The 27,913-nt window shown below is 31.0% G+C and overlaps 5 protein-coding genes, 1 non-coding gene and 1 pseudogene across 6 annotated transcripts in view; 4 read left to right on the top strand and 3 right to left on the bottom strand.

The window, feature by feature from the left end:
* Nucleotides 1-27,913, bottom strand: part of LOC125807089 (4-hydroxy-tetrahydrodipicolinate synthase, chloroplastic) — a 178,691-nt gene that overhangs the window by 132,801 nt on the left and 17,977 nt on the right. The window lies entirely within an intron of this gene.
* LOC125807075 (cell division protein FtsZ homolog 2-1, chloroplastic) overlaps nt 1-27,913 on the top strand; it is a 217,496-nt gene that overhangs the window by 21,527 nt on the left and 168,056 nt on the right. The gene's annotated exons all lie outside the window — the stretch shown is intronic.
* Nucleotides 1,187-3,251, bottom strand: LOC125806933 (dynamin-related protein 4C-like; annotated as a pseudogene).
* On the top strand, nt 5,014-5,093 carry TRNAL-UAG (transfer RNA leucine (anticodon UAG)). Its single transcript has one exon. It is a non-coding gene; the product is annotated as a tRNA-Leu (tRNA).
* Nucleotides 7,130-10,437, top strand: LOC125807091 (uncharacterized). Its single transcript, XM_049486859.1, has 5 exons — nt 7,130-7,425; nt 7,850-8,097; nt 9,159-9,271; nt 9,793-9,933; nt 10,021-10,437. Exons 1-5 carry the CDS (start codon nt 7,185-7,187, stop codon nt 10,271-10,273), a joined length of 996 nt encoding a protein of 331 aa, XP_049342816.1. The 5' UTR covers nt 7,130-7,184; the 3' UTR covers nt 10,274-10,437.
* On the top strand, nt 11,581-14,652 carry LOC125807132 (40S ribosomal protein S14-2-like). The gene is made up of 6 exons (XM_049486903.1): nt 11,581-11,672; nt 12,195-12,314; nt 12,415-12,460; nt 13,223-13,308; nt 14,140-14,269; nt 14,405-14,652. Exons 1-6 carry the CDS (start codon nt 11,670-11,672, stop codon nt 14,470-14,472), a joined length of 453 nt encoding a protein of 150 aa, XP_049342860.1. The 5' UTR covers nt 11,581-11,669; the 3' UTR covers nt 14,473-14,652.
* Nucleotides 15,916-17,930, bottom strand: LOC125807071 (beta-fructofuranosidase, insoluble isoenzyme 1-like). The gene is made up of 5 exons (XM_049486830.1): nt 17,907-17,930; nt 16,780-17,801; nt 16,446-16,690; nt 16,222-16,318; nt 15,916-16,138 (listed from the first exon to the last, which is right to left on the bottom strand). Exons 2-5 carry the CDS (start codon nt 17,794-17,796, stop codon nt 15,959-15,961), a joined length of 1,539 nt encoding a protein of 512 aa, XP_049342787.1. The 5' UTR covers nt 17,797-17,801; nt 17,907-17,930; the 3' UTR covers nt 15,916-15,958.

Genomic DNA, 27,913 nt, shown 5'->3' on the forward strand with positions numbered 1-27,913 from the left:
TGAAGCTCGATCAAAGGTTAAAACTATGGACCAGCGAAAAAAGAGAGAAAAACTCGTTCAAATCAAGTGATACGTAAATTGTTCGTGCTTGGAGATAGTGGTCCTACAGAACCAGAGGCTTGTTAACCATGCATAACATTTTATGCAAACCTAAGCTTATCTACAAATCACCGATTCTTAAAACATCAATTGATGTGAAAATGCTTATAATTTCTGAAGGTTTCTCCAACTCCCAGAGCTACAAAGTTGTACTGCTCAGGCTACTGCCTTGATGCCAACAAATTTTAAAGATGTCTATCCCAGAAAAATTGATCTAATCAAACAATCATCTCTTGTAAGCTTATAAACTCACATTATTGTAATAGCAATGAAGGTTTAAGAATGCTAACTTATGAATAACGGAATTCAGTAACTTTTATTCAAAACTTTAAATTCTGAACTCGGCATAATTGATAATTCAAGTATGAAAATCACTAATGGTTCCCCTTGTTTTTGACTCTAGAAAGGACTATTAATTCTATTGCGTAATTAATAAACACTTGTTTGAAAGGAAGTCAGCACGAATTTGTTAAATTAGGTCTTAGGCCTAACTCACACCCAAAAGCTAGCTCAAAGGGAGGAGGATTGCCCAAGCTATATAAGAAGTCCACCCATATCATTAATTACCGATGTGGGACATTTGTCATTCTTTAACACCCACCTCACGCACCCAGTGGGACAATTTTGATTTTGGGGACCCCAACATCGGGTGAGACGGGCCCTGCTCTGATACCATGTTAAATTAGGTCTTGAGCCTAACTCACACCCCAAAAATTAGCTCAAAGGGAGGAAGATTTCCCAAGCCATATAAGGAGTCCACCCATCTCATTAATCGCCGATGTGGGACATTTGTCATTCTTTAACAGAATTCAAGTACAAAACGATTTAGTTAAAGAAGACAAAGATACTTTATTTACATATACTTATCTAACAGCTAGGAATTGAAGACAAAAACTGCATACAAGCAGAGGAACAAAAACTTCAATTCCTACGGTAGGCATTCCACAACAAAAATATTTAGTACCAGGTAGTTAGATGATACTCTTTACTAGGAGCTAACTGACAATTTACAAAACCATACTACTAGGTAGTTTGTTATACCGTGTTCTTCCATAGTTCTATCGCAACATCATATGATATTTACATTCTAATCCCTTTCTTGATGATCACCATGAAATGAAATCCTGTCCATGACATTGGACACCACCTCTTTGGACTCGTTTAGCAACTTTATACTCTTTTTGAGCCTATTGCGCTTCTCTGCAACTAATGGAGATTCATCGAGCATTCTTTCGATTCCACCACCCTCAGGTGCCATCAGATCTTTAACTATTTCCTCTTCCATTTGCTTGTTAATCGTGTTCTGGATGTTGAACATTATGTGCAAGGCCATAGAATCCACCAGCCTCATCAAGACAATCTTCCAATAGGCAATCATTCTCATCTTTAGTTCAAATGCCTGTTGCACCACACCTACATGCTTCCTCAAATGACCAACATCAATTACTCCAATTCCGCCTGTGAGGTTTGTTGTAGACGACTTCTTGTGATCGTTCATAATCTCCATGAATGCCGTTTGTTGAGCCATGATCTTACTACAATTCGCTACATATTCAGGATTACAAGTATAATCAGTTTGGTTTTCCATTCCAATAATCTCCCTTACCCAATCAACTGATTCATCCTTCTTCTTGGCAATCAGGTTTTGAGCAGCTCTTCTTGTAGAACTCTGAAGTTGTGGATAGTTATCACAATGATGCATCAACACTTTAATAAGTAATAACTATCCTCTCGATGTAATTCCATACTTTTCCGGTGAAATCCTCCGGCATTGTAGCAATTTCTTTCACTCTTTTCTGCAATACATTTAGGAAAACGCCCCGAGGAAGGAAATTGGGCAATCCAATCCCTTTAGTTTCCTCTAATGCCCGAATCTCTTCCATCAAGAAATCTTCCTTTTTCTCAGAATTCTTGGCATCTAACTCCTTAGAGTATTGATCAAGCATTTCAACTAGCCTAGCTGTGCAGTGCATTTCTTTTTCATCAGGGTACTCATCAAACTCCCCTCTTACAAGAATTTTCTTCAATGAATCCTTGGAAGTACTCAGAATACACATGAAAGTCGTCAATGCTTCAACTACAGAACTTAAATGCTTAGGCAGCCTATTGAGTTCTGCAACATTAGCAGCAAGTTTGTCATTAATCCTCCTCACAATATCAGGTAAGCATTTCGAAATAATCGTTGCTTGAATTCGGACCAATTTTTGTGCTAAAACAGGAACTCCAACCATGGATTTACCAATCTTAGACAAAAGTGGATGTGTTGAAAAGAGTCTTGCCTCATCTTTCCTAGCTTCTTCATAAGTCTCATTCCCAATTCTATTTCTTACACAAACATAACCAAGCCCTATATTCACTTCATCTGCGGTAACCTTCTCAAGCAACCCTTCAGGAGCCTTATCGCCTTTCGTCACAACAGCCAGAGTCCTCTCCCCTGTTTTATCCACTTTTTGAGACATTCTAATAGACTCACAAGTTGGAAAATCAACAGTAGCTGATAAAACATTCAAAATTATGCTTTCTTGAGGAGATATATAAGTCATGATTATATCAGAAATCTGTTCATATATGTTTTCAGGTTGGCCCTGAATAGGAACTCTAGTAATGCCAGGTAAATCAATCATGGTTAAATCAGGAACACCATTTTTTTTCACAACAAGTGTTAAGAGTTTGTTTGATATACCCTTACCTTGTCCAGCAATTTCATCAGTTGCATTAACTATTGCGTCTGCAACGCGAAGTTCGTCAACATGGATTGACTTACCATTATACTCCAGGTGAAGATTTGTTGCACACATTTTTGATTCATTTTGTAGCCTCATGATTAAAGGGACTCGGGTGCAAATCCCCTGTCCCTTAGGGAGACTAATTCCAGCTAGAGATTCAAGAACACTAGATTTTCCTGATGATTGATCACCAACTACTACAATTGTTGGAAGCTGAATCCCTTCTTGCATGATGTTGAGGTGACGAAGCTTATCAACACAATCAAGAAGTGGTCTGATTTTATCATTGACAGATGCAACAATTGGAGGAGCTGGTGCTACATCTGCAAGATTTGGCTTTTGATCATCAGAAAAAAAAACTGCATGTGATTGTGAAGATGAGTTATCAGTTTTCTGCTGAGCAGATTTTGTTGATGTTTTCTTCATTTTTTTGCTAGATTTTGAAGTTTTCTTAATTCAAAGATGGGTGAATAGTTCTTTCTTGGAAATAAGTTTCTTCCAAACTTGGCAATACATGAAGATATCTAGAATGATCTGGTTAACTCCTTTTTCTTGCTAGTATATATATAATTGTATTAATGCTTAACATGGAAGAAAGAATAGAAAGGCATGCAAAAGGTACTCTGTGTTTTAATTTGCTTGTCCTATTTTAAGTTAACACGTAATTTGAAAAGCAAAAGAAAATTTTGAGTTTTATAATCACATATCAAAATATCGTATAAGTACACGATTAAAATTTAAAAAAAAGTATGAGAAAAATTGAAATTAAAGTGTTACGAAAAAAAGAAATAAATTCTTTTTTTAAACAGACTTTCATTACCGAGGATAATGAGTGCTTGGTTACTGAGGCATATTGATTGTAGTTCATGAGTTGTAATTAATGTAGACCTTAGCTTCTGCATGCAAAAGACTGGAATGACAAAACATAGATATTGGAATTTTAAGGACCAAAATAATGATTGCAAATTTATATATAGCCAAAGAAGGAGTACTGTTTAAGTTATTAAATAAATTCCAAACAAATACTATCAGGAACACCATATACTAATAAGGGAGTATGCAATTGACATGGAAAATAACTAGCAATTATTTGTTCATTAGTCGAGACTCAATATTTAGATTCCTTACAACTCACATTAATATACAGTGGTACTGAGTGTATGAAGATTGATTGAAAATGCAGGTTCAATCAACTCTCCCCTTCTTAATCAACTATCTACTCGTATTAATAGCTCAATTGAAGATCAAAATCGTATTCGGAGGAAAATAAAAATCATTCATATTAGATATACATAAGCAAGATAGTAATTCAACGAAAAATAGAAGTCATCCAATTGATACGTGAATGGATTAGTAGTGCGTTCGAAGATAGTGATTCTTCAGACCAGAAACTTGAATCCTTCTATTAATCATGCAAAACATTGTATGTTAACTTAAACTCATCTAATTATAAGTTTTTAAAACATCAAGTGGTCTGAAAATGCTTATTTTTTCTGAAAGTTTCTCCTATAATAATAACAATATTATTTGTATTAGGAAAAAAAAACTACCAAATAAATATGCCCATATTTCTTCAATTAATTAATCCAATGCACAAATGTAAGACAATAATTAATCTGTTTTAGCATGTTACCTTATTTTTCTAGAACCACCTACACATGAACACCACACATTAGAAGTAGTAATTTTAATTAACATAAACATCTACATTTTTTATTTATGCCTAGTAGATAACCGATAGAATATCCTTCTGTCTCAAATTTTAGAATCAAAACACGTAATGATTTTTTTTATTATTTGCTATATTTAGTTTTTTTTCTATGTGTTTTTTTTTTACTGTTAATCTTTATTATTTTTGAATATGAGAATTTCTTAAAATAACATTTCTATCTTCAAAAGGGAGAAATAAATTTTGGATAAAAACTCATTTTCAGACTTTATCTATGAGATAATACTCAATATATATGTTATATATTATTGTTAGAAGTTCAAGACAATATGTCTCATTTAATCTTTATTAATAATTGTTTTTGAAGATTATAATAAATATATCAATAAAGTAAATATTTAATCAAAAAAATTATATTTTAAGACATAAATAAACATCAAATAATTGAAACCGCATTTAATTAATGTTAAACGTGTAGAAACAAACACATAAAATAATTTCAAATCAATAAATGTAAATGACAGTTTGGCCGAGTGGTCTAAGGCGCCAGATTTAGGCTCTGGTCCGAAAGGGCGTGGGTTCAAATCCCACAGCTGTCAATTTTTTATGTGCATTTTGTATTTATTTTTTTAATTATGTATACACAATTTTTTGTATCATTTTTGTTTATCTAATTTAATAAATCAAGAATATTTTTTTCTATACTATCCTTAGTATTAAATAATTACATAAAGTTGTACTTCTTTCACTTCAATTTTTATGTGATCTTATTTGATTTTAACAAAGAATATATATATAAAAAAAAAGTAAGACTTCAAAAATTTATGTCTAAAACAATTATTGATATTTGTATAAATATAAATGATTTTATTAAAAACAAAAATAAATCTTTTAAACCGAAATTTTTAATAAATATAAAAATATATCATTATTTTTAGACTAACAATCTTTTTTTTTTTATAACAATTGAACATAGAAATAATCAATTGATCCCCCTAAACTTTTAAAAAATTGCAGCACAGGGATCAATAGTAAACTATTTAAAACCAAAACAATACAGACTGCTACCAAATAGCAGATATCATATGAGAAATTTTAAAAAAAACGTGATATACATCTGTTCTAACTACTTTGTTCATTCGTTTATTTTTACTTGTTCATAAAATATAAATAAAATAATTACTTTCAATATTTCATGCATTAAAATATAATATAGTAAAATTAAATTAATAATTAGCGCAATTTTTTTTGTCGTTAGTGTTCCATGCATTATATTACAACATATCAAATAAAAATAACAATTAATTCAATCTTTTGGTAAGTTATTAAATTATTAAATTTGATTTTTTTCGATAATATGAGTGAATATTTTGTGAAGAAGATTAAACAAGTAAGACACGATCGAAGATTTTATTATTATTATCTAAATCATGTTTTTTTCAAGACAAATTGAATAGTCATAATTGTCTCATAGTAGATATTTATTTCAAAAATGCGTTTGAAGAAAAATAATTAGTAGAATTAGTAAGAGTCAGAAATAGATAGACTTTTTTTTTTTGTAAAATAGAAGTAATTATGATAAATTTTAAAATTTCAAAAGAACTCAACAGTTATATTTTTATCGAAAAATATTTTTTTCGTAGTTTTCAAGTTTTTTCTTTTTACCAAAAAAGAAGAAAATAAAATCTCAAAAACTAAACAAATTAACAAATTTTGCCAAAATCATTTTCCCAAAATACTTGCAATATCTATGGCCAAATATATCCTAAAATAGATATTCATTTTCATTTGTTAAATCAAAAGATAATTTACACTTAATTTTTAATTTATTATTTATTAATTAGTGTACTTTTTTCAATATGTTGAATTTATTATATTTAAAAAATAATATACCATAATATCATATCCCCGTTTTAGTCAATTTTCCCGATATTATATTACTCTTGTTACCTTCTGCTCTAATTTAAGTTATAACGTTTAATTTATATAATTTTTATAAAATAAAAGAACTTAAAATTACATCACTATATTTGTGGCACTATAACATCATCAAAATTTATAGTTTTAAATATATTAATACATAAATAGTACGATAAAATAAAGGAAAAAAAGTCTGAAAAATACTTCAACTTTGGCCGAAATTGTTGTTACGATACCAAACTTTGGAAATGACCTTTTACCCCCTATACTATTTAATAGTGTATTTTAAAGGTATATATGTGTCTACGTGGACATCATAAATATTGCATTATTTTAAATAGTAATGTGTCCACGTGGATACATATATACATTTAAAATACACTATTAAATAGTGCAAGGTGCTAAAAGGTCCTCCATAAAGTTTGATATCGTAACAGCAAATTCGGCCAAAGTTGAAGTATTTTTCAAACCTTTTTCCCTAAAATAAATTAAAATATTAATTAGTGAAGTATTATTTCCATCTCAATTTATATGGTATTTTTGAACTTCAAGGTTCAAATAATTTTTTTAACTATAATTTTTTTAATATATATTTTAAGTTATCAATTATTTAATTTATAATACATTTTAATAATTCTTAAATTTGTAAAATGTATTTTAATTTTGAATATTTACACACGAAATTCGTAAAAGGTAAATTGCTTGCCTTTTAAAATTCAAGTCGTGCCACTAAGTAAAGAACTCCGAAGCAGAAAACGAGACCGGTAAAAATGTCGAGCATTTGCAGAACCAAACCGGTCGAGGGCCTTAGACTCCTGAACCGGGTTCTAACCACATCGACGCCGTATATGCACCGGTCGGACCGTTCCATCGCCACCGTAGCTTTCGAAGAAGTCCGATCTTTGCCGGAAAAACCTTACGATTTCACAGCTTTTATATTCCACGGCCTCTTAGGTTCCAGTCGAAATTGGCGATCCTTCTCTCGTTCTCTTGCTTCCTCCCTTTCTGCAGGTACTTTAGTCAAATCAATTTCTAGCTAGTTAAATTAGTTGCGATCAGTTATTATGAATCTTCTAAATTTGTATGTATTTCGATTAGTTTCATTCCGGTACTGGTGAATAATTTGGGCTAGTTAATCGAATTGATACTACTTCGCCGGAAAATTACACTGTGTAAATAAGTAAATTTCATGTGTGTATATATACTATATGTTGAATTGGATTAATCTTTTATAGGTTTAATTTGGGAGAATTGGCTTTGTAGGCAACTTAATATTTGAGCTGAAAACTATGCAATTTGTACCTGACCAATCTCATTTTGTCGTTTAATTCTTTATATTTTGGCTCCCTTAGTGAAAACAATTCTGGCTTATCACTGTCTGTAAGGTTAAAATTTTGCAGCTTATATGCTTTTCTATGTGTTGTGTGTTTTTTAGATGGTGTAAATTGGAGGATGATTCTTGTGGATTTGCGGAATCATGGGAATTCAGCTAAAATTGAAGGCTTTGTGCCACCACATGATATGGAAAATGCTGCAAAAGATGTAGCTAATTTGGTGAATTCAAAAGGTTGGGATTGGCCTGATGTTGTTATAGGGCATTCCATGGGTGGTAAAGTCGCCTTGCAGTATGTTGAGAGCTGCTCTCGAGGTGTTTATGGCCAATCGGCTCGATTGCCCAAGCAGGTGCTTGCTCTTTCTTGCAAATGATTATAAATTTTATTTCTAATCCTGCTTTTGAACCTCATTCGACATTCATGGATAGCTGATCAGATTAGCAGTTGTAGGTTTGAGTATTACATATTTATTTGGTGAAATGGTAGTTCAATTTTGCACATTCTTTCTGTCCTAGTATCTGGTTTAGCTTATTTTTTGATGTGATATTGTTGTTAAGATTTTCTTGGCAGTATGCAAGTTATCCCATTGCCTGTTTAAGCAATACCCTCCTTCATTTAGTTCAATCTGTTTACAGGATGTTTAAATGAAGTTTTAGCTTATCCTTAATACTACCATGCAAGGAAAGAAACTTGTTCTTGGAGATATTTGAAAGAAGTAAAAAGTAAAAATAGAAGACATATACTTTAGCTCTCTCCTCCTCTCTCTATGTGTGTTGTTCCATCTTTGTTTTGCTTCTTTGATCTAGAATGTGTTCATAGAAAACTATTCTAACCCTGAAAAAGCTACAACCGGATGGTTGCCACTTGCCTGTGTATATATAACTTTTTCATAGAGGGGCAAAAGGAGAACTTGCAGAAGTTTCTTTATGTAGATTTTCTTTGTAGAAATACCTTATGGTTCATCATTACTGTGTTTTATTGGTTTATGTTGTTGCCTTTAAATCTCTTGTTGTCAGTCCCTTGCACAAAAAGTAAGTGCTTAACTTTTGATGTAAGCTAGATCTACAGTGTGAAATGATGCTTAAAAATTAGTCTTTTACTTGGAAATCCTTGTAATTTTGGAGTATCTACGAACTTGTGAAATCAACGTCAACACGGCAAACGCTGCATACAATGTCCGACCTTATCTTGGCAGCCAAAACACACTTCCAAACTTGGTTATGCCGCCACTTTCCACAAATTTATCCGGTAAATCAGGAAATCGCGTGGGTATTTCCGTGGAATATACAGGTTCCAGAAAAAAATCTTGAGTAATTGTCTGCTTTTAACTGCCTCTGATTGTTTCACTTGCATCATGTCTTTGCTGAACTCGTATACTAATCTATAGTTCACACACCTGATGCAGAACAGCTCTGGGTATTGGATTCTGTCCCTGGAAAGGTGATACCTGAAGATAGCAATAGAGAAGTAGAGAAAGTTATGCAGACGCTGCAGAGCCTACCTTCATCAATCCCATCTCGAAAGTGGAGTCTCTATTCCTTCCTATCGCCATTCTTTAATATGATATATGCATATTTTGGTTGTGTCTAAGTTATGCTCAAGATGTATGTGTCATTTTGGTGTCCAGATTCATACAACATTATCTAACCAGCTTCTTTTCAACAATTTTTGGATGATCCAGCAAATAGTCTAGCTAATTATTAATGGTTGGTCTGTAACATCAATTGGATCTAGCTAGTAATCAGCAGGACTTGGAATAAGTGTAAAATCACATATTATGTGGTTATTGCAGTAGTCTTAACACTAACAAACATTTATGCTTTCTATACTATGTCGTAAATAATAACTCTATGAGATTGCCACGTGTCTTGGTTAAGGCTTAATTAACTTCTGGGAAGTTGAAAATGCCAAGTGCTACTTAGCAGTTAGCTTACTCTACTTGCACCTTTTTTTGACGCGTTTAGTCTTGCCTACCTGAATATTCTCATATGTGTTTTCTCGAACATATTTTCTCATTGTCTCTTACATGAATCTTGCATTTCAGATGGCTGGTAGATCACTTGTTGAAACTCGGGTTTTCTAAGGCATTATCAGAATGGCTGGGCAGCAATCTTGAGAAATCAGGGGATAGCATGACATGGAACTTTAATATTGAAGCTGCTGCAGAGATGTTTGATTCTTACATGTAAAACCAGATTCATTCTTCTTCAAGAAATTCTAATGATTGTATTCTTGAAGGTTGTTTACTTTAAAAAAAAATGGAACTTTTCAGGGAGAAAGATTATTGGCCTTTGCTGGAGCACCCACCTAAAGGGACAGAGATAGCGATTGTGCGTGCTGAGAAAAGTGATAGGTGGGATCCAGAGACTGTCCAGAAACTCGAAAGCATTGCCTCCAACGGAACTGGTGGATCTGAAGGCAAGATGTCGTATCATCTCCTTCCCAACTCCGGTCATTGGGTTCATGTCGAAAATCCAAAGGGGCTTCTTGAAATTATAACTCCCAAATTAGTTTCTATTGTTTAGCAAGTTTCTTTTCTGGTTTCAAAGGATCCTAATTTAAACATTCTCACGAAATCTACTTTCTTTTTGCCATACTTGAGCATTTTGTGCTTGCATATCTTGATATCTCTCAGTGTTGTTTCCTGTTTTCAATAATTGAAAAGTGGTGAATTCCATTGTTGCAAGAATTTGGTTTTCAATATTTACTGATCATAAGCTTTCCTCCCCATGGCTGCATGAGTTTTGCGTTTTCGATGTATCATGTATGAAACGAGAATAAGTAGAGTTAGATACAATATATGATTAAGCACAGTGGTGGAGGTTCTGGGTTCAACATATGAAGAAGTAAGCACACAAAGAAGTCTAAGAGATTCAATATCAACAATATATACATAAAAATAGTTTTAATCATATATAAATAGTGTAATTTTTCATCCAAAAGGATTCGAATGAACTCCCTTCCTAGCCTAGCTTCGTCCTTGATTTAGAATTCCTAATATCAACTTAGAAATGAGAATTCGTATAGTTGATCATTACTTGGGATTGAGGAATAGTTATTGTTGTGGTTACTATCACTCATAACCTTTGAATTTATTTTGTAAGAGAATAAGAGTGTGATCTAGTCGTCAATGAAGTAAGTTGAACACCATGATATCTCAGGTTTAAATTTTAGTAAAGACAAAACTTTTAGTTAGGATGATATCCATAACAAACATAAATTTAACTATGAAGTTAGCAACTACAATAATCTTAATCAAGGTATTATTTACCATAGTTCTTCTTTCCTTTCCACACCTCGATCTATGTCTTCTTTGATTTATCATTCAATAGTTATAACTTTCACAAAATACAGATTTTATCTTACTCAACATTAGATATCGAACCTTAAAGGGGGTCATTTGTAGCTGGATAAAAAAAAATTATTCATGTATTTATTTATGTATAACTTATATAATGTTTGATAGGCAAATAGAAAATAAATTTTCCTATATTAAATTTATACGTGTTTGATTGACAATTTAGAAACCCCCTAACTAATACAAGTATGATGTAACCATTACAAGGAAATAACTAATCTATACATAACTAATAAATGATCGAGAAGATGAAAAAGAAGTAGAAGCAATGAGGAGCAAATATTGTTTTTGTTTGATGTTTGTGATTACAAATTAAACATTTTGTAAATAGGCTATAAGATGCAAAGAAAGAAAAAAAAAAAGATAGGGCCCCATCCTGCACATTCACAGTCCAAAACAAAGAAGAGGCCCATTTATGAAATTGTTACTTTCTGGAAACCCTAACTATATAAACAAAGGCATGCACAATTAAGACTCTTCATCAGCTACTCGCACCACCATTGCAGCTAGGGTTCTTCAAGCTTCAGCAGCAGCAGCAGCTCACCTGCAAATCAACCTTAGCCATGGTATTTTCTTTTTCAATAAGGCGATATTGATTTTGATTTGAATTTGAATTTGAATTTGAATTTGAATTCATGTTAATCAACCGAATTGAACTCGTATTATGTTAGAAATAAATATGAAAAAATTGAAGTTTAGTTCACTGAAATTAGGTTTATTTTGAGTATTTGTGGGAATGTACTATTAACAATACAATTCTTCGGCTGGATTTGTATGCACAGACTGAGATATTAACTCTTTGGCAGTATACTGACTGTTGTTAAGCCAGAAATGTTGTAGGGCGTTCATGATTTTATGTACATGTGTAAAAAAGTAATTTTTGACATATGAATAGTATAATTTTTCGACGAAGTGTCTCCAAGTGAACACACTTTTGTTGATGTAGTTCTGCATATTGATGGTCTTAATTTTGGTACAATGGATGGTTATTAAATATGTCTTTATAGATTTATATTTGCTTTTTTATTTTTATTTATTGAAGTAAGTATTTGTAAAGTTTATGCTGATGGATTGTATTGGGTTGGTAGTCGAGGAGAAAGACCAGGGAGCCCAAGGAAGAGACTGTTACCCTTGGACCAGCTACCAGGGAGGGTGAATTGGTCTTTTGTGTTGCTCACATTTTCGCCTCTTTCAACGACACGTTCATTGTGAGTTATTAATTTCCACTCCTTTGTACTAGTTTTGTTTTTGAAGAAGTTGTTTAATTGTTTATTTTGTTCTGAATTTATACTTGTCTGTTAATTGCAGCATGTGACTGATTTGTCTGGACGTGAAACAATGGTTCGCATTACTGGTATGTACTCTGTAATGTGGGATTCATTGCATCTGTGTAGTATCTTTGTTCTTGATGTCACCTTTACTGCGTTATTTAAACCTTAATTTCACCAACCAATAAAGAGTTTAACATCCCCACAGTTCCCAGAATTTACATTTTGCATTTTTAAACTTTCTGTAGAACAAAGAAGACATTTTTACAACAACAATAACCCGGCCTCACTGTAAAACATGTTGGGGGCAGCTATATGAATCCTCACTGATCTTGCTACCATTTAAACTCATCTCAAGCTAATACGATACAAAATAAAAAAAATACTATGAAGTTCTTTATATTTTATACTAATGTACTGTAAGGCTAAACAACTCCTAGAAAAAGCATAGGAATTGAAGTGTTAGCATGTCTAATATGTATACTCAACTAATAGGTATAAAATGCATCACTTTTTCAACTTCCAAATTCAATTGATAAACACACTGTACTCGTTTTTCCCTTTATATTTAGTACGCCTTATGCCTCTATTTATGTTACCATTTCTCTTGGCACAAAATTTGAGAATGAAAGGATGACTTTTGAAAGTTGTGATCTAATTCAACTTTAGATTTTTGTATAACTATAAATTGTTTTATTAAGGGTAACAAAAATTTTAAAGTTAAGTTGTTTCCTACTATATAAAAGCTGACATTCTTTTGGGGACATGGAGAATATTATTTATCTTCCTTAATTGCGAAACCAGTTAGGATGAGTGGTCTTTTCATTTAGAGTTGTTCTACTTTATAGGTGGCATGAAGGTGAAGGCTGACAGAGATGAATCTTCTCCTTATGCTGCTATGCTTGCAGCACAAGATGTTTCTCAACGATGCAAGGTTAGATATATTGCTCAGTCTGCTTTTGGAGTTCCTTTTCTTCACCATTTTTATGAAATGTGAATTCATCATGCATTGCGTACATAGTTTTAAGTCACTAGAAGATTAAAAAAACAGTTTTGTATCCAATTACTTGTTCGAGGATTGCGACAAGTTGCACTTGTTACAAAGTATGTTAATGAAATGTGAAAGATTTTAAGCTTGAGCTTTGATGTGTTAATAACAGACTCAGATTTATGATCTCATGCATGTTTGCTCCTTGGCATATTGGGTTAGGTCCAAGCTTTCAGGATTTTGTGGGTTCGAAGTAAATGGCAGATGTCATTGTAAAAATCTAAAAATAATAACGAATTTTCAGTACTTTAGTTCAAGATGTCTAGCTTACCTGAACTCTGCTCCCTTCTGTTGTACTTTTTTTCAACATCTCTTGCTGTTAATAAAAGTGAAATATTTTGCTGATTCGATCTGTCAAGGTCACAGGTGATTCAGGTAAACCTCTGTTTTATTGTGTGATGACTTTTGGAAGCATTATTCTACCTATATTCGTCGTTATTAATATTGTTTTGTAGACCACGTCTAAGCGCTAGATGTTTAAATAACCAGAGTAATGCCAAATTGTATCTCAAATTTAGAGTGGAAGTCTAATTGTTAGATTAAAATATTTCACATCAGATTGTGTATGAAGATTAAAATAGCATTTCTACTGTCTTTTAGTTTTCTGAGGTTGGCACAATAAGTTGTAGCTTCCTTGATCATGTTTTTTCTTGTGTCTATGAATAGCTAGGAAGTCAAGTTGTTGATTTGCAACTCACTATTTTTAATAATTTACAGGAGCTTGGAATTAATGCCCTTCACATTAAGCTTCGGGCTACAGGTGGTAACAAAACCAAGACTCCTGGTCCTGGTGCCCAGTCTGCTCTTAGAGCCCTTGCTCGATCTGGAATGAAAATTGGACGCATAGGTAAAACCTCTTTAATTGTTGGATAGTTTCATCATCTATATGGTCTAATTGCTTCGGAAGTTGGTTGTAATGACAATGTGCTGTTATCTTTTATCTGAATCCCTGCTGAAAGTACTTGTTGCTCTATTTTGTCAGAGGATGTTACTCCTATTCCCACCGACAGTACTCGCAGAAAGGGTGGTAGAAGAGGAAGGAGGCTGTGAATTCTTCTCAGCAACATACATGCTGCATGGCAGAATATTTTGGTTAAAGATGCAACTTTGTTTGTGTTTTACAACTTAGTTTTGAACATTTTGTAGCCAGAGTACAAGTCATTCTGACTTATGATCATTTGGAGCTTTTTCAATCTTGTGAGATGGAAAATATTTCGTTGAGTTGGATTAGTAATTTGTCTTTGTGGTTATTCTCGTTGAAAAATGAAACACTTTTTGTTGCTGCGTCTTGCTTCCTTGGAAACACTGTGATCTATACACTTGATACTGGAAACCGTAACACTTGGTGAGTAGAATTATCGACATGTATTTGAAAGGAAAGAAGCAGAAACCACTGTGTTGTTGGCCTAAATTTCTTATTTCATCCAAATGTCTGTAGAAAAACTAAAGTCATTGTTATATGTTTTAAATTAGCAAGAAAAGAAGTAATATCGACACCTGAATATTGGCAGGAATCTAATGACAATTGGTTAAGTAAAATACAGAATCAAAGAGTATCCGGATTAATTGAATTGACAATTCACTCTGGCAGTTCAATGTTGAGATACAACAATTATTAGGAAATAACTGAGTTAGGGCTGTTGCTTTGAGTGCTACAAATGGTGGTCTACACGAGGAATGACAGTGCTTAACACAAGACCTCCTATTAGTGTTCCGGTCGAGGGAGCGACTTTGGGACGGATTTTTAACGTGCACGGAGAGCCTGTTAATAACTTAGCGCCTTGTAGATACAAGTTAAATGTCTCTTATTCATAGATTTGTGCCTGCCTTTACATTTGGTAGATTTGTGATTTTTTGAATACTTGGGACAAAGAAGGGCTGGTCTTCAATCAATATTGAAATAAGAAGAGATTTCTTTCATTTTCAAGACAAAAGCAAGTGTAAAATAATTCCCCAACACAGATTATAAAAGAAAAAGAAATCTTATGAGAGTTACCAAGATTGAAAAACCAAAAAGTGTTAAAGACTAGTTTTTGGTTCTGTTTGTAGAAATTCATTGAGAAACATTCTTAGGCTGGAGGAAAGTTTGAATTGTTGTCCATACACTTAAATTAAATAAAAGCGTTTGTTCAATATCATTAACTACTGCTTGTTCAATTATTCCAAAGTTTGTTACAACTGATTGCTGATTGGCAAAGGCGGAGAGACTTGTGCCTTATGTCACAAAGTTCGAGCCCAGTTCAATATTTAAGTAAAGAAGGATAGAGAGATGGTCTCATTATCCCGAGTTAGTTTCAAAGGCTATAATTGACCAAAAGAGTTGGCTCCAGACATATATCTCAATCATAATGAAAAAGAAATTGCACCAAGATACTCATTCTCTTAATTCAATAAGACATTTGATCAATATATGACAAGACTTTTATATTAAATATTGCACCATTCATGAATAACTGCAAGTTAAATTTCTATACTATGGTTTCTGTGACGTGGCATAATAAGGTAAAAATCATGACTATTCTATTCTCCGAATGTTCTAGTGCAACTTTGCATTAGCCATGCTCCAAGCATTTAGAGTCTCAATTGTGATTCTCTCCGCGCCGTTGTTGAATGCAAATAAATGTGCTTTGTCAAATATCGTCAATGTTGGATAAACCCTTGATGTAATGCATGTTTTTCCTCCAGCACCAAAACTTTCCACTACCGAATGATCAATCTGAAATATAACCAAATTGTTAAAACACGCGAAATTTTTGTATGAAATAGATAAATTAACAAAGAAATGAGATGAGGGCTTACCAAACTTCTAAGAGACAATTTCTTGTCTGCTAAATCTACATCTACATATCCAGCAAATGATGGTTTGTACATAGTTGTTTCATTCTTTAGGCTTGACCTGGTGACATCAATGGAAACAAATAAACAAACAATTCAATTGAAGTTGAATAACAATATTGTCAATTTATGTGACATGTTCTTTTTTTTTTTGGTGGGTGAGGCGTTTAAAAAATGAAAGAACAAACCTTGAGGCATCGGAACACATGAGAACCTTGTATTTATCATGAGCCTTGAAAATTCTAAAGAAAACGGGTGTGTATTCTTCTAAGTTTTTAGAAGCCAAAGTTAGGAGCCCAAAAGGCCCAAGTCCACCTTGGACCGTTGAACCTTTAATGGCGCATACATCTTGCGCGTAAAGATCAGCCCAACTAGGATCAAATGGCTCTGCCTTTTCCAAACTTGCGAATGAGAAAATCACTTCAACATCAGCCTGCAATTTTCAAATTTAATTTGCTTTTTCACATGCGTCTCAAATAAGTATAACAAAAGAAAAAAAAGTAAAAAAAATAAAGCCCAAACCTGTGCAACTGTGATTCCTTTGATTTCAACCTTTTCTCCTTTGTTCAACTTTTTATTGTTTAATTGAACCTTTTTCTTTCTCAGTGTTTCTAATTCTTGAACAGGCCATTGAACCAATTGTTTTCCACTAGAATCAAGCCAAATTTTACGAGGAATAGGGTGAACTCCGGCCCATCCTTTCCTCACATCGTTATCAACAGTATCTGATTCATTAGCCCAACCCAACAAAATCCTACGATTCTTGCCACTATCAAAGAATGTCTTGGACGCGTAATAGTTACCATAGTCAAGTCTCAATCCTTTCCATCCATCAATAGAAGTGTTATCCGGAAAGTACTTATCCTTTTTGGTGTCATATGTACCAATTGTGTAATGATCAAACCTAGTAACATCAAAGCTAACCTTAAGAACATGTTTAATGTCTTCGCCGTTGTATGACGTGTCCAAACCATCTTTATTTTTCAATGACACTGGAAAAAAATCAGGACATTCCCAATTTCCAGTACCCTGAGCTGAGTGGAGTGGGTGTTTGGCTTTGGTCCATTTCATGAAGTTCTTATTACTTTTGTACATTATAACCTTTCCCCTATGATTCCTCACACTCCCAACCAAGATTCTCCAATTTCCATCTCGGCCCATCCATGCTGTTGTTGGATCACGAAATTGGCTTTTGTTGATGGTTTTGTCAGCAACAATCAATGGATTGTTATCGGGCTTGATCCACTTACGAAGATATGGATCAGACATGTCAGCTGGGATTGCATAATTTTGGACTTGTGTCTTATTAGCATCCACAATTCCAGTGTAGAGAATAACAGGCTTGTTGCCTGGCAAGATTGTGGCTGACCCGGACCATGTACCATACTTGTCAAATACTTTGGACGGGTAGATAGCGGGTTCAAGTGGGATCCAATTGATCAAGTCCTTTGAGACCGAATGGGCCCAAACAATGTTGCCCCATATTGCTCCCTTTGGGTTGTACTGGTAGAATAAATGGTACACTCCATTGTAATACATTGGACCTATTGAGAACAAAAATGACAAAAAAAGAAAAATTACTACAAAGTAAATAAAATTAAATTATGGCTAGTAAAAAGTATTTGTAAAAATAAGTAAATTTGACTCACCATTTGGATCTGTTGTTTGTTTGAAGCATCATGAAAAAACCATGAAAAAAAAAGGAACAATTGAGATTGATTAGTCAAAACATAATAAATGTTAGCAAGAAATTAAAACTTATAATTGTAAAATGTTAAAATCAAAACCTAAGGGGATGAAGAATAGTACATGGATCATCCAGCTAAATAAATATTTAGATGAATAATTAATGCACATATTTTGAAGTTTTGATGAATGTGCTTTCACTGTCACTAAAAATATAAAAAAATCTAGGAAATATAAAAAGTTTTAGTGTTTTTTTTTCTTTTTCAACATTGAAATCTACCCTTTTTTTTTTCTTTTTTTTAAAAAGTTTCTAAAGGGAACCAACTCATGCAAGGCCCACAACCTCTTTTCCATGGAAAAAAGGGCAAATTATGACTTATACAAAAAGAAAACTCAAATATACTATTGAAGTTACGAGTAAACAAAACTCAAAAGCTTTATCTGAAAATATTTTAATATGTATAAATAATTCATTCAGAATTTAATTAGCGAAAATTATTATAGATACTTAATAGATCTAGATGAGTTCCTACGATGACTACAAGTTATAAATACTATAATAATAACAAGACGTGTTCACTATCAAATATTTAATAGATTTTTAAAACTATATATAGAGTCTGAATAAATGTTATAGTTTACATGAACTCGTACTCAAATTTTTAGAATCATTTCTACTATAGAGTCCATAAATTTAAAATCCTGAATCCGCTTGTGTCGGAGACCAACAAGAAGGATGTGCCCGAAGACAAAGACTTTCCTACAGGCTACAAGTTGCCAATATTGTCCAAAAACATTTTGACTTTTCTTTATTCCTCAAATATAAACCAAAAAAAAAGAAAGAAAAAAAGGGTCGTTTTCTAACTCTTTTTTTCTTCTTCTATTTATCATGATAGTAACAACAAGGACTATATTTATTATTGTTATATTAAATTACTATTATCATTTCTATTTTTTTTTAATTACACAAACTGAATTGTCAAGAGAACAAATGAAATCATAACGAATGTATAGAGTTATTCATATTTTTATTTTAAATTTCTTTTCATCTTTACGTCATATATTTTGGCTCTATATATTTCACGTACTTTTGGGCTCTTCACGTTTTATTTGTATATACTATAATATAAATAATATTATATATACGATTGGTTCAGATTCTACCACCAACCCACGTACCCCACCTGGTTTGGGGGGTGGGAGGTGGAGTTGACTATACTATATTATATTATCAACATTTTTTTTTCCGCCCGGTGTCTGGTGAGCCCGACTAAATCGAGATTCACCCCAGAAAGTTCCATATTAGGGTGAAACGTTTCCTAACAAAAAATGACTTCGTACCCAAGTAGAGTCAAATTCGAGACCTCTTGATTAAGGATGAAAGAATATTTATTACTGTACCTCAATCCTCATAGATATTATATTATTAACTCTATTTTTTGGTTGATATAAATATATATTCAATATTATATAAAGATATCACATGACACATGCATTAAGTCCATTTTCTCAAGCTAGCCTCAAGTTGACCATATATTAGCTGTCTCTAAAAAACACATCATAAACCTTTCTACGAGTTAGAATTCTTTGAATCGAATCGAGGATGTGAAAAATATTTATTTTCTATTTTTAGTATATATATTATTTTATGATTATTTGCCTATCATATCAGAGTAATATTTCAAACAAAAAAAAATTATTATTATTTATATAAGTAAAAAATAGCAGGCTGGCACCTAAGTTTGACTTATAAATTGATGATGTGAATTGTGAACAAACAAAAATATTTTCAAATCTTCTAATATCTATAGAACGGCAATATTAATTACAATATGTGAATCTACTCGTCATGGGCAACATGTAGTTTCATTAACTCAAAAGCTGTCAGAGTATTATTATTATTATTATTATTGTTATTATTATAACAAATAGTATCAAAATAGCCTAACATTTTCAGTCAACCTAACCAATCAGCTGGAAATAATTATTAAATAAATCATTTCTAATCATTATTCCTTCCGTTCATTTTTATTTATACACAAACACGTAGGTCCTTCCGTTCATTTTTATTTATCCACAAACACCTAGGTTGTACATAAGTATATACTTCCAAAGACAAGAAAAAACCATGGACAAAAGCGGATACAAGCTTTAAGTTTATTCTAAATTTTAAAATAGTGATCATATCGTATTAGTAATTGAGTTCTGAATTTAATTTGTATACCTACATAGTTAATTTCTTAATATAAATACAACAATCAAACTAAAACTGTTGCATTTGGCTGAACCTCTATGGACGTACTTAATTGTCTAGCTCCGTCCCCTAGCAATAGATTTGGCAAAAACTCACGACTTTTAACCCAAACATTATGTTCATATAATTGTGCAAAAAAACAAATATGAATATGAACAAATACATATTTCAAGACTTTTTATGTTCAACTCAGAACTCATAATGTCTAAATCATAAATTGAGATACAAACATAGACATGAAAAACGTACCGTTGATCCAATTTTTAGGAGGTTGAAAATGATAACCAGTTCTATGGACCTTGCTAACATCAACATGGCTAGTAGTAGATTGCAAGTGCATATAAACTTTGTGAGAAGCATCAACAAATACTCCATTGTTGATAAAGAAACACAACAAAAGAATTGGCAAAACCCAAAGAGAAGAAGATCTTCTTAAAATATCCATCTTTAATTCTTTTCTTTTGGTGTGTTAAAAGAGAAAGAGAGAGTTAATATGTAGTAGAAAGAAAGGGTGTGAAGAGTATTTATAGAGAAAAGCTCATAGAAATGAATAGATAATTATCAAAAGACTAAGATTGTTAGCATGTTGAACAAAAAGTACATAGGAGTAAACGTTGAATATTAATTAAATGTTTCTATCGAATTGAATTTGAACGGGTCAAAATTTGTCGAGTTAATAAATTGGTTGGTCAATATATTACGAGCTGAAATGCGAGTCAGACCCAATTTACTCAATTTTGACTAAGTTCTAATTATCTTTATTTGTTCTTTTATAAAAAATTATATAACGTATCAAATAAAAAAAATGTTTTCTTAAGATTTTTTTAACTAAATTTCTCATGAGATAATTTAGAATACATATCAACACAATTTTGATGAACTAAAATGACTAAGCTAATAAATAAGCGTGTCAATAACCTGTCTAAACATACACATATTAGACAAGTTATATTTTGACGAGCTAATTTTATAACATATAGTTTTATTTACTTAATAAACAAACTGAGGGCCGTTTAGAAAATTCTCTGATGTTTCTCTTATCAATTTTATTTTGAAAAATTAAATTATAATCCTTCTTTCCCACTACTTTCCTCCTTTTGTTTACCGTTTTTTGATCCCACGTGGCTTTTGCTATTTATTTATTACCATATATAATAAGTGGGAATATATACTACTTAGCACATGACAAGTGTTACTATATATAATAAGTGGGAATATCTACTACTTAGCACATGACAAGTGTTGGATGATATGTGCTTAGATAGTGTTGTACATTCTTCTTTTATGGCTGTACCTTTAAAATTTATATTATTGGACAATTTAACACCATTAATTACCTACCTCATTTGGGCCCATTTATTTCAATATATGTTGTCTATCTTATTCTTTTTCTCAATCTTTTATTTTAAACTTCTTGAAATTTAATTACCTATTTATTACTCTCTCTATACACTTTTAATTGTTATGATTTCCTTTTTAGAGTCAAACTATAAGAATTTTAACTAATATTTTACAATGTGTTTTTTCATCATATTCATATGCAAAAAATTACAATTTATAGTACTTTTTGTATAGATTTTGCATATTTAAATTTTTTGTTTAAAATATCAAATTAATACAATCTAATTTAACTTTGAAAATTATTATATTACTACTATTAATAAGAGTGAATGTGAGGAGCTTCCCGTTTATGGGAATTGACAAAAAAATCCTCAGATGTTACTTTTGCAATTTCACATGAAAAATGTAATTCAATTGGTTAGTTAAAGGAGTATTGCAGTTGCATTTCATTTTTTGTATCTATTGGACTAATTTGTCCCCTTAAAACTACAAATAATTTGCACAACTTTCTGAAAACATGGGCCCCACTTATTACTACTTAGTTGTATTGCTTTGGTGACTGATATCAACTATTCTCTCTCCAATAATATTTCTCCAGTATTGACTTCATACATTTTTTAAGAAATTATAAATAGAAGAGTAATATTACTATATCATTCTTTAAATATAATAAATCTAATGTATTAAAAAATATAATTGAAAAATGACTATAATTAATGATAAGGGGTAAACTATCCATTGATTTCATAAAGTGGACAAGTATTGTAGGATATTCCAAAATAGTATAATAGACAATAATTCTTGGACAAATGAAGTAGGATTAAGTCTTTCTTTCAGTACTTTTCTCACATTAATTAATTTCTCTCAGCATTTAATTAGTGAATCTTTAGTAGAATTAATTAGAATACTTTTTACTTAATAATACGCACAATAAGCAATAAGAGGAAGCTTTCGATGGTCTGTTCTTTTAAGGGTATGTTGCTAAACCATCAACACTGAAAGGTAGCTCTACTGATAATTGTGAAGAAAACATATTAATGGATTAAAAATCAGAAAGAGGTAATTAAACCCTAAAATATTATAAAGACATCTATAAAATTTGGTTGAAGCTCAAAATCTATTAGTGCCATATAAATTAGGATAGAGGAAATAACATATATTATTTGAAATAACATGAAACTTACTATAAATCACACAATAATTAGCAACTTCAAAATTTAAAGGACATTCAAAAAAATTTGATCAACTCTCAAAATTCGACTAATGTCACATAGTTTGGGATAGAAAAAGTAACATATATGTAAAATGTACTATAACTCATAATAATTAAATAACTTCAAAATCTAAAAGACATATACAAAATTTGCTTGACTTTCGAAATTCTATCAATGACACATAAATTGGGACAAAGAGAATATTGAATTACATATAAAGTATTATTAACCACAATAATCAACAATTTAAAATTTAAAAAACATACAAAAAAATTGTTTGACCGTTAAAATTTTATTAATGTCACATAAATTAAAATAAAAAATAAAAATATATGTTGGGCCCGTGCTAGCATGGGCTACTGTAACTAGTATGTCTATGCAAGGTGATTTAGACCTACCATTAACAAATGTTATGCAGTGTATGAGACTTATTTTTCTTCTTCTTAATCATAAAATTTGGATTTGAATCGTATGTACTTCTCCTTGAATGAAGTCCTATGTGATGCAAATTTAAATTGATTGGCTAATATGAATATTGTGCATCGGATGAAAAAAAGTTGACTTGGACTTTTCAATAACTTTTATAAATAAACATGTAACTTTCATTGGATCACGGTATGTTAACATTTAGTTTTTGGGGTTTCAAGTCTTTGTGTTATAGTAATCCCTTTGTTCCCATAGATCGATGTAGTATGGATATAATTAAGGCATAATTAACTCTAATTTTATACAGTTTATTTTTCTGAAATTACATTTAATGATTGTTTAAAAAATTCCTCACTTTCAAGAAAAATCAATACTTCAATTATATGAAATATTTAGAATTCTGATTCGAACTTATTTACTCCAACTATGTATTGAGACATACAAGTGGAATCTTTACATCGATCTTTATTAAAGATGAGTGGTCTCTTTAACATGATTTTTAGTAATTATAATTTCTTAAATTAAATTTGAGATTGAATTATATCAAAAATTCATTAATTCTTTATATGATATCAAAGCATATCTCATTTTAATTCTTATTTCTGATATTGGCCCCTTACCTATTAATTGTGGAGCAACGGATGTGTGTGAAGAGTCTTACATCGGTCCTTTAAGGGATGTGTGACCTCTTTAATATAGTTTGGACAAAATCCTTACCTCTTGAGCTAACTTTTGAGGTTAAGTTAGGCTTTGTATCTTTGTTATTTTATTATTTGCTATAGAAATACTTAAATTGATAACTAATTTGACTTTTAAATCATATTATATATGAGGTTGAATCGAGTCTTGTCCTTAACTCCGTAGTCCTCACAAGTAAATATTTTTAAAAATTATCTTATAAGTAAACAGTATATTTTGGTGGAGAAATCAATTAAGGAACTTAATTAGAAAAATCAAAACAACAAATCTCATGAGATATTTAACAGTTGAACAACTCAATAGAAAATTCAAGAAAACAAAGAACATAGTTAATTAGTGTACGTAATTTCTCCAAGCATGTAAATATTGAAGAAAGTTACCTTTTTTTTAATCTTCAAAATTTCGTAATAGAAAACACTTTCTTGTATTGAAATTTCAGAAACAACAAACATAATAGATATAATAAGACTCTATAACTATAGTTTCGTTTTCTATGGTGATTATGATTGTATATTTCTGCCTATTTGTATATTTCACTTGCGAATATACTAAGTGTATACAAGTTTTGTATTAATATATTTAATTTTTTTTTCAGAACTTCGTTTGTATATTTCACTTGCCAATATACAAAGAGGGTAATTTATTATGAATTTTTCACAAATCGTATACAAATAGTTTGGGTAATCATATACAAAATTTTAAATTTATACAATCAGGGTCCGAATCATACAAATTTTAAATTTATATAAAACATGCAAATTATACAAATCAGGCGATTAACAAAATTAGGCGAAACTATAATTGCAAATTAGAATTTTCCTAAATAGTAATATAACATTTAATAAGATTTAAATATTTACTATTTTGCACAATTTTCCATTTATTTTATTGTGCAAAAATTGCGGTGTGAAATTTTAATAGTTTTTTTTTTAACTCTTAAATTTTCAAAACAATGTGATTATTAAAAAACAATTAAAAAATGAGTACTTGAAGAGTCAAAAGTCAAAGGATAGAATTAGGGGACAACCCAAAATTGGGCTTGATTTGTCAAACCTTTTTTTTGGTCCTTCCCAATTTCCGCCCATAATCATCATGGAAGGGACCAATCAGCAATTGGCTATTTTTGCCTCTAGTTTTCTTTCCTTCAAATTCTATACTTTAGTTTTTTTATTTTCTTTTGTTCAAATTCGATTAATCCTGATTCACATTTAAAAGTCTGTTACATTACGGGTGGTTTTAAGACTCGTTATTAGAGAAGACCACTAATGGATAATTCTACACCTCATTAAGGTGAAGGAAGTAGAATGAGTTGATTGTTGTTCAAGGGATGATAAATCGTAAACCTAAAAATATAATGTTAAGAGCTTAGTGACAAGCGAGGAATTGCCAAAATCCATAAATTCAAATATTGAATCTCGTATTGTTGTTGTATTATAGTTTTTACCCTTTACTATGTTAACTGATATTATCACCATGTGATTAGAGTTGCATATGCATTGTATTGTTTGGTACACCGATGAGATAGATAAATTTATTAATTTCATCATTGTAATATAAATGATAAGATAAATAATCTTCATATTAACTAATATCCCTTATCAATATAAAAAAATAATATTATAATTCATCCTTTATCACTCGTACCAAATGACTTACGTTCTCTCCTCAACTACTCAAAAAATGTTGCCAAGAATTGTGCTCGTGACATTCTTTATGACAATATATACTTTATGTGTATTCATTCAATTTTTGGATTTCACATATGCGTGGAGAAAGTGAGAGCCACATCCCTTTTTCTTTTTCCTCCTTATCCACTTATTCTATCTTATTATAAACGAAGAAAAAAAAGATATTAATTAACATGCTAACATTTATAACACGTGAAATAGAATAAAGTAAAAAAAGAAAAAAAAAAGAGGTGTTCAATCCACATTTGATAGTTATGGAGGGTTGAAAAAAGGTAACTTGAACTTATTAAAGATAAGATTAAAATCCAAGGCTTGAGTCATATGTAGTGGTTTCTATTTCTCGTGAAAAAGAACAAGCTAAGGCATAAAAAATTAGGGAACGAAGGACATGATCTTAGATATGAGGTTATGAAAGATATAAATTCGGATAGATAGTTAGGTAGTTGAGAATTGTCTTGTTTATTCTTCTTACTAGTAGGCATAATATTACATTGAGAGTTTTTGTTATTCTATTTCTACGACTATTTGATCATTCGTACACTTCAATTATCGTATTATTTTGTTGAAGTGAGTAGTGACAATTACTTTTCAATTTGCTTTGTGATGCTTTCTTTAATTCTTTATCTTGACTTCTTTTCTCTCGTTATTTTCCTTTTTCGAACTGTCTTGTAACGTTTTCACTTGAGTCTATGATCTATCAAAAATTAACTTTTCTATTTTACAAGATAGAAATAGCATCTATATACACATTACTCTTTTTAGACCTACTTATAAATTACACTGGATATGGATTAAATAATGTCTCTTTTTAACCAAAAAATAAATTAATTATGCCTACATAACACAAGTTGGGGGTGGCTAGCTGGCAAATTTACAGTTCATTCATTTGACTACACAACATGATGCAACAATGTTTATTTTATAAAGTTGTATTTTAGATCTACTTTATCTTTCTTATCTCTTACAAATAACAAAAAAAGTATTGAGTGTTAGATAAGGACCTTTTTTACAAGTTGACTATGTGATGGTGGACCCTAACGTAATGCCAGAGAAAATGGGGAAAACAAATAATTTAAGAAATTTTCTAATAGAATATTATTTTTTAAAAGAATATTGAATCCATTATATATAGTTCTGTCTACAACAACATATATATCTAAAAGATCTCAAAAATAGAGTATGCCGAGAGTGATGTGTAAGCGATCTTATTTTTTATTTTTTATGATGGTATTTTTACTGAAATATTCAGCACGTTCCATTGTTCAATTTTATTTTATTTTTTATTTCTCGTTAGATGTTTGGTATTTAAATTGTGAGCTCGACTAATTCAGATTTGTGTTAAATGTATAGTATCCTATTTGGGGTATACATAACTAAGTTCAAAATCAAAATTCTTGATTAAGGGAGGAACAACTCTATCCACTGCACCACATCATTTATTGGTTCATTTTCCGAAATTAGATCAAGATGTACTCCAATATTATATGAAAAAAATTTAGTCTACATTAACAGTATCTTATAGATAATTTCTGAATATCTAAGAAAATTAATTCAGTCTAAATTTATCGAATGACTGTTGAGGAAAAAGAATGGCAACTGACTATCCTCTTGATATGTTGTTTCTAATATTTATTTTTTTCTTGCACTCTATAAAATAATATAAAATATGACCAATTTTCAGCTATATATAAATATATATTTTTTAAATTGGAATTATCGGAAAAGAATTAATGAGATCGTTCATATATTCTCCAATACATTCTTAATTTTATTTAATCGTAATTACTTAGTAAATATTCATATTTTAATTTTTTAACTTAACTATAGTAAATTAATATAATTTTGATATAAAACGGACTGCGAATAAATTTTTAATGAGATACTTGTGTTCTGTATTATCAAAGCGACTACGTTGAATTAATCAAATAAAAATCATATCTCAATCTTTTTTCAAAATTGGAAACACTTTGAAAAATCTTCAACTCTATATATATTATATAAATATAAATATTAAAGAAGAGAAAATCATGATGTTTTGGACTAGATAGAGGGGCAAGTAACGTGATAGCTTCAAAATAGATTAGCATAATATTATTTATTGACATTTGAATCTACATGAGTAGAATTAATTATGTGCACTATACATCATAACAATTATCTTCATATTATAAATACATCGTATTATTGATATTTACAATACACTTTTTTGAATAAACATAAAACTAAGTAAATAACTTGTAAATAGCTTAAGCAGATATCTTGTAAATAAAATTTTCAGACTTGCAATTAAAACAGACAAATTGCAAGTAGCTAGCTTAAGTAGCTTACAAATAACTTCTGAAAGGCCT

This window comes from Solanum verrucosum, unplaced genomic scaffold, assembly GCF_900185275.1.
Source record: "Solanum verrucosum unplaced genomic scaffold, falcon-dt-bn FXZP01000196.1, whole genome shotgun sequence".
Classification (NCBI taxonomy): domain Eukaryota; kingdom Viridiplantae; phylum Streptophyta; class Magnoliopsida; order Solanales; family Solanaceae; genus Solanum; species Solanum verrucosum.